Source organism: Salvelinus sp. IW2-2015, linkage group LG17, assembly GCF_002910315.2.
Source record: "Salvelinus sp. IW2-2015 linkage group LG17, ASM291031v2, whole genome shotgun sequence".
NCBI lineage: Eukaryota > Metazoa > Chordata > Actinopteri > Salmoniformes > Salmonidae > Salvelinus > Salvelinus sp. IW2-2015.
In genome coordinates, this window is record NC_036857.1 from 35,751,788 (window position 1) to 35,759,497 (window position 7,710).

Here is a 7,710-nt window from a genome sequence, read left to right on the forward strand (position 1 = left end):
TTTACTCTGAATGGTTTAGGTAGGGGTAATTGACTGAATGGTTAAGGTAGGGTATTGAACTAGAATGGTTAAGGGTTAGGGGATAACTCTGAATGGTTAAGGGTAGGGGTATTGACTCTGAATGGTTAAGGTAGGAGTATTAACTCTGTATGGTTTAAGGTAGGGTATTAACTCTGAATGTTAAGGTAGGGGTATTAACTCTGAATGGTTAAGGTAGGGTATTAACTCTGAATGTTTAAGGTAGGGGTATTGACTCTGAATGGTTAAGGTAGGGTTATTAACTCTGAATGGTTAAGGTTAGGGGTATTAAATCTCTGAATGGTTAAGGTAGGGGTATTAACTCTGAATGTTAAGGTAGGGGTATAACTCTGAATGGTTAAGGTAGGGTATTAACTCTGAATGGTTAAGGTAGGGGTATTGACTCTGAATGGTTAAGGTAGGATATTAACTCTGAATGGTTAAGGTAGGGGTATTTGACTCTGAAATAGTTAAGGTAGGGTATTGCTGAGTTGAACTTGCAACCTTTACAACCAGAGGCTTACACTCATACCCCATTCCCATCCACAATGCCCTAGGAAAACCAAACCTACTTGAAGGTAACAGTGCTCACTGTTGCCCCTAGTGGCCGATTTTCACGTCATCTCCGACGTCCTCATACATTGATGGACGTTAAATACTGACTTGTATCATGGGTGACCTGGCGTTTTACCCAGTGGGGATGGCCTGCATTAACTAATCGTAAATGCAGATTAATCAGCACTGCATTTATCCCATTGTAGGTATAACTTTTAAAAACCATATTGCATAGATGGCCCCTGCCTTTCTTTACTCTTCATCTTCTCCCTATCACTTTTCTTTCTCTCTCTCTCCTCTCTCTTCTTTCTCATTCCCACTCTCCTCTCTTTTCTTTCTCATTCCCACTCTCCTCTCTCTTCTTTCTCATTCCCCTCTCCTCTCTCTTCTTTCTCATTCCCACTCTCCTCTCTCTTCTTTCTATTCCACTCTCCTCTCTCTTCTTTTCTCATTCCCACTCTCCTCTCTCTTCTTTTCTCATTCCCATCTCCTCTCTTTTCTACCTATTTTCTCTTTACTTCTCGTCTCTCTTTCCTCTCTGTGCATATTCACTGGCGCTTGTTCACTGCTCACCTGCTGTTTCCAATCAGCTCTCTTTGTGTAGTGCCGCGCAGTGCCTTGACACATTGCTGCCTCACATTGGCAACGCACACGCTCACACACACGCTCACACACACGCACACACCACACACACACCACACACACAACACACACACACACACACACACACACACACACACACACACACACACACACACACACACACACACACACACACACACACACACACACACACAACCACACACACACACAACACACAGATCACGGTAAGTCCCTCAGAAAGCAGTGGGAAGGAACCAGAGCCTGTGCGTCTTTCTAGAGGTCAAAGTTAGAGGTTAGAGGTTAGGGTCAATACTATCCCAGGGCCATGGCCTTCCTGGTTGTGCTGATGATGATGAATGTCTCACCGCTGCCCTACCCCACCCCGCCAGCTAAAGAGGCAGCTGTTAGTGTGAGGGCTGCAGAACATCCCAGGCCCGACCTGACACGCAACATGCCACCACTGTTTGTGTGTTTGTGTTCGTACGAGTGTCAGGGGTGTGGGTGCAGGCTTTTGCTCCAGCCAAGCAGTAACACTTTTGCGATGACACAATTATTTTTTATTCTCTGTCAAAAAAAGGGTCCTGTTCATTGGACAAACCAGTTGAATGTTAATCGAGTTGTTTTTCAAGATGTTTTCAGTTGATTCAATGACCATCTAGACTTAGTGGAGTGGCCAAGTGCCAGATTTCTAGGCCTCTATATCAAGCTTTCTCTCCCTATGTGTGGAATATGGGACATTGTTCTGGCAAGACAAACCCCTGTGATCAAGACAGAGCAAGTAAAGTCCTCGCCACACCTCGTAATAAGGAGGTAACCAAAGTAAAACAATGACTTTCTCTGACTACACACACACGCACGCACGCACGCACGCACGCACGCACGCACGCACGCACGCACGCACGCACGCACGCACGCACACTCAGAGAGACTCTTGACCCCTACTCTCAACTCTGTCGTCCTTCAAGCCCTAGTGCTGCAGTTGCTCCTGTATGTAGAGGCCCCTGTACCTTCGACACAGTGCACCACTCACCTCATCTCAGGTTCGCTCGCTGTAACCCAAACTGCTTTCGTCTCTGAGTGAGGAAATGAGTATGTACTTGCACCCTATTCCGGAGTGCATTGTCTCGCTGTGGTGTCTCGTGTCCGTTTCGCCTTACAAAGGTAAGTAAAGAGACAAGCAAGATGACACTCAAGCCACATTCTAAACCCTGTTTCATTATGCAATAGGCTCCTCCCCTATTTCGTTTTTTTACTGTATGTCATTCTGTGATTAGGTCAGGGTTTTATTTCACCAGGCTCTCATTCTCCTGAGGTGAGGTGAGGTTGTGTGAGGTGAGGTAGTGTGAGGTGAGGTAGTGTGAGGTGAGGTCGTGTGAGGTGAGGTCGTGTGAGGTGAGGTCGTGTGAGGTGAGGTCGTGTGAGGTGAGGTCGTGTGAGGTGAGGTCGTGTGAGGTGAGTCGTGTGAGGTGAGGTAGTGGTGAGGTGAGGTCGTGTGAGGTGGCGTGTAGGTGAGGTCGTGTGAGGTGAGGTGTGTGAGGTGAGGTCGTGTGGAGGTGAAAGGTTCGTGTGAGGTGAGGTAGTGTGAAGGTGAGGTATCGTGTGAGGTGAGGTCGTGTGATGGTGAGGTCGTGTGAGAGGTGAGGTCGTGTGAGGTGAGGTGAGGTCGTGTGAGGTGAGGTCGTGTGAGGTGAGGTCGTGTGAGGTGAGGTCGTGTGAGGTGAGGTCGTGTGAGGTGAGGTCGTGTGAGGTGAGGTAGTGTGAGGAGTAAACTAGGGCCTGACACCTGGGCAGAAAGTCCAGCCGCAAATCAGTCAACCCAACCCTGCACCAAGCTGCAGACTCTGAGGCCATGCAAGAGGGTATACACTGAGTGTACAAAACATTCCTAATATTGAGTGGCACCCCCTCCCTGTTTGCCCTCAGAACAGCCTCAATTTGTCGGGTCATGGACTCTACAAGGTGTCGAAAGCGTTCCACAGGAATGCTGGCCCATGTTGACTCTATCGCTTCCCACAGTTGTGTCTATTGTCTGGATGTCCTTTGGATGGTGGACCATTCTTGGTACAGTACATACAGGAAACTCTTGAGCGTGAAAAACCCAGCAGCCTTGCAGTTCTTGACACAAACCAGTGCGCCTGGTACCTACTATCATACCTCGTTCAAAGGCACTTAAATCTTTTGTCTTTGCCAATTCACCCTCTGAATGGCACACATACACAATCCATGTCTCAATTATCTCAATGATTTAAAATCCTTCTTTAACCTGTCTCCTCCCCTTCATCTACACTGATTGAAGTGGATTTAACAGGTGACATCGATCAGGGATCATAGCTTTCACCTGGATTCACCTGGTCAGTCTATGCCATGGAAAGAGTGTGTCACACTCTCAGTGCAACGAACCAAATTTGATGTTGTTGAGGTCTCCTTTTCTACATTGTTTCTACAATGCCTCTACATTCGGTCCGCTGTCGGTCACCTTGTAGAGTTTTCCCGTGCGGTTCAGGTTCAGTCCAGAGGCAGAAGCAAGGTTGGGCAACAAGGCACTCAGTTTTGTTGTAACACCCGCTCTGGTCTATATGATACTCTTATGAAGAGTTTTGGCCCTGCCCCCTATTGCTGTTTAAGGCAACCTGTCCATGCTGACACATCGGAACAGTGGACCCAGCCCCCAGCCCCATCTGATGTCCCCTAGCCTAATTAGACTGGCCTGGATAACCATCGAGTAATGAGCACCGGCAGTGTCCTCGGGTGGAGTGGACATGAGAGGCGGAAGGGGGGCGCTGGAGCTCACGTAAATCTTGACTTATACATAAAGAGATTAGACAACTTTGCGAGATATTAGCTGTACAAAAAATGAGAAAAATGTCCCTAAGCCTCTTGAACGACTGTTGGGACGGGCTTAAAAACACAAGGCACTCTTTTGTTCTCGCTGGCCCGGGGATGGAGCACACCAGTGGCTGGGGTTTGGGGATTGGATGGGGCGGGGGGGGGGGGGGGGGGTCACTGAGCCTCTGTGTGTGGATGGCAGGTCCACCACTGATCCATGGCCAGTAAACCCGATCAGGCTGGGGAATTAGTGCAGAGGGGGATTAAGACTCCAGTCCCCACAAAAGCACATCGGCAGAGAGAGAGAGCGACGGAGAGAGAGAGAGAGAGAGGGGGAAAATGAAAAGGAGGAGAGAAAGAGAAAGTGAGTGTGGCCACCCAGGAGGTCCCAATGGCCAGGGCGGGTGCTGTGACATCCCTGTACATCACCACCTCCCAAGTGTGCGAGCGCCTTGATAGATCTCAGAAACATGCATCCCATTTCTGTATAGGTTCATTTCGGCGAGAGAGCCAGAAAAACAGAGTCAGAAAGAGTAGGAGTGAGAGAAACAGAGAGAGAGAGAGTGAGAGAGAAGGGGAGAGGGAGGCAGGGAGGCAGGGAGGCAGGGAGCGAGGCAGGGGGGATAAGAGTTACCCAGATATAATGAGCCAGAGCCCCTGGTGTGTGACATGGTCTGGCCCCTGTCATCACAAACCGCTCTGATATCTCAATACACCCCCTCCCCTACCCATCCCTCCAATGCACGCCCACCCATGGCGTTCTGGGTGCCCAGACACATGCAGGAGGGCCATGTGAGCCAGTGTCATATGGAACAGATTTAGTCAGTCTCCCCCCACCCAAACATCCCTGTATCCTGTCATCCTATCAAAGCAATACACACAATCCCTCCCCTCCACTGCAGTCTGGAACTGGATCCCCAGCAAAGCTGCAACGTCATGGTGCCTGGGAGAGATGGCACAACAAAGACCTGAGAGAGACGGAAGAGAGGAGAAGGAAAGGGAGAGAGACAGGGAGTGGGGGGGTGGGGGGACACATCAAGTAAAGTAGGGGACAGAGAGAGAGAGGAAGGAAAAGACCGGCACGGACAGAGAGAGGAAGAGACAGCAAAACTGGTTGCTCATAATGTCCCACACTCTACAGTACACCCAAATGTGATTTCCCCCAATGTCTCCCAAATATTCTCCCAACTTCTGAGTTGGTCCAAAGTGTTTGGTCTTAACCGGCCATTTTATTTTACTGGGTGCAAATGTCTTGTTTCCCAAGTATACAAATGACAGCTGTTTTTATCTGATACAATGACAACATATTTGCCCCCATCGTGAGCTCTATCTATCTCAGTCGACAGTAACCTGTTGTCAAACCTGAAGTTATTAGTGCTCAATGGGGAGAGACAGTAACCTGAAGTTATTAGTGCTCAATGGGGAGAGACAGTAACCTGATGTTATTAGTGCTCAATGGGGAGAGACAGTAACCTGATGTTATTAGCGCTCAATGGGGAGAGACAGTAACCTGAAGTTATTAGTGCTCAATGGGGAGAGACAGTAACCTGAAGTTTATTACGTCCTCCAATGATGGAGAACCAGTAAACCCTGAGTCATTTAGTCCATCAATGACGCGGAGAGAACCAGTAACCTGTGAAAAAGCTTTAATTATAGCTGCTTACCAATGAAGGAGGAAGAGACAGATAACATGAACTTAATTAGAACTTGCACGCAATGCGGGAAGAGACACACAAAAGCTTAACCCTGTAGAAAGATTAATTATGCTCAATGAGGGAGAGACAGCTAACCGAGAAGACTATTACTGCTCAATGGGCGAGAGACAGTAACCTGAAGTTATTAGGTGCTCAATGAGGAGAGACAGTAACCTGAAATTTATAGTGCTCAATGGGGAGAGACAGTAACCTGAAGTTATTAGTGCTCAATGGGGATGAGACAGTAAACCTAGTTATTACAGTTGCCTCTAGAGATAGAGAGAGAGAAGATAGAGAAGATACGATGATAGATGAGACGAGAGACGAGACGAAATAGGAGGAGAGGACGAGAGATGAGAGAGAGAAGACGAGAGAAGGAAGAGAATGTAGAGAGAGAGAGAGAGAGAGAGAGAGAGAGAGAGAGTTAATTAGTAACCAGTGTTTATGGGAAGCGGGAGCTCTGAGTCAGACACACGTTCAGCCCGGGACGCGTGTGACGATGTCTGCTCTGGGTGAGTTGTGTGACTTTGTGTGGCTGCAAATTTTGTTTGTTTGTGATTTTAGGGTGGTCTGTCTATCATGAGGAACTAGACGCAGAGGCACTGATGGGATAGCGTTTCTTGCGTAGTAACAGTATCGTAAGACTGCAGCACTTTGGCACCTCACACATATTCTGTTGACATGTGGATGGCACATTGTCTCTGTGTGTGTGTGTGTGTGGTTCAAGGCTCGTCCTTGTTTGAGTTGTGGCCAACATGTAGGATTGTTACAGAGCAGCAATGTCCGTCTATGGGGGAGAACCAACCTAGCATTGCTCTACTCATGAACCATTTCCATACGCTAGTATTATTTTGGTTTCTTGGGGTTCAACTCCACGACCCAGGCAGTATTTCAAGATGTTCAGTAGATTAGTGGACATTTTAACATTGCCTTTCGATAGCAATGACATCTCCTGGTCCTCCATTCCCCCTGCCTCCACTACTCGATCTATAAACATATGTCACCCCACTCACCGTAGTCTCACCTGTTGAACACTGGGAAGGATTTCTGTGCGTTCTCCTGTCCAGTGGTGTTGGACTATTCAGTGAGGTTCAATGATCCAAATGTTTCAGATAGAAACGCAATGGCTAGAGCCAAGTCTCTATTCTACAGCACAAGCACTCATACCTTTTCTACGTGATAAACGGAGCGTTCTGTAACGTTTGCACCTTTCTAAACAGGGCCCTGTTATGTCCAGTTAGGGGTAGTGAGTTCCCACCTGTCATCCGGTTGTGGAGGGTCATCCATATTCCTCCAAGAGAGTATGTCACAGCCCTTTAACGAGGGCCATCCTTAATCGTCATCCTCCCTTTTCTCTTCCTCTTCCTTTCGTCATCCGTCCATCGTTCTGACAGCTTGGGGAGCTGACCTCTCATCGCCAGGGTCAACCTCCTCCTGGTTATCCACAATCTCTTGCTGTTGAGTAGCACAAACAGAGCCCCCAGAATACGTTTTTCTGCTATTTGCAAATCATTTCCTCTGTGCTGTTATCTGCAACTGTAAAGGTTAAGCTGACTTTGGCATGTTTTTACTGTGGTAATCCTACCTGCAGTCTTATGCGGTGAAACCCTGACTCTTTGTCATACACTTCAGACCTGTACAAAAGAAAAAGASAGCACCACAGAGTTTCTAAACCCAGAGGCCAGACCTCGCCAGACGTCCGGGACCGCTTGTACAAAAGAAAAAGATAGCGCCACAGAGTTTCTAAACCCAGAGGCACAACATCGCCAGACGTCCGGGAACGCTTGTACAAAAGAAARATATAGCACCACAGAGTTTCTAAACCCAGAGGCCCAACATCGCCAGACGTCCGGGAACGCTTGTACAAAAGAAAAAGATAGCGCCACAGAGTTTCTAAACCCAGAGGCCCAACATCGTCAGACGTACGGGAACGCTTGCGAAGCAGACTTTGCAGATCAGACCGGGGTTTGGGGTTTGAGAAGTCATTTGAGAGAAGTGAATCCTTTTTTCTCTC

The 7,710-nt window shown here is 48.1% G+C and overlaps 1 protein-coding gene across 8 annotated transcripts in view; it reads left to right on the plus strand.

Moving 5' to 3' along the window:
• Positions 1-7,710, plus strand: part of LOC111976939 (histone-lysine N-methyltransferase PRDM16-like) — a 404,992-nt gene that overhangs the window by 69,265 nt on the left and 328,017 nt on the right. Inside the window, exon 1 of one of the 8 annotated variants that reach the window (XM_070448126.1) lies at positions 6,173-6,208. The exons of the other annotated variants lie outside the window; for them this stretch is intronic. Within the exon in view, the coding sequence (XP_070304227.1) occupies positions 6,196-6,208 (13 nt within the window). The 5' untranslated portion in view covers positions 6,173-6,195. Of the gene's footprint in view, positions 1-6,172; positions 6,209-7,710 lie in introns of those variants that run through there. 8 annotated transcript variants of the gene reach the window in all.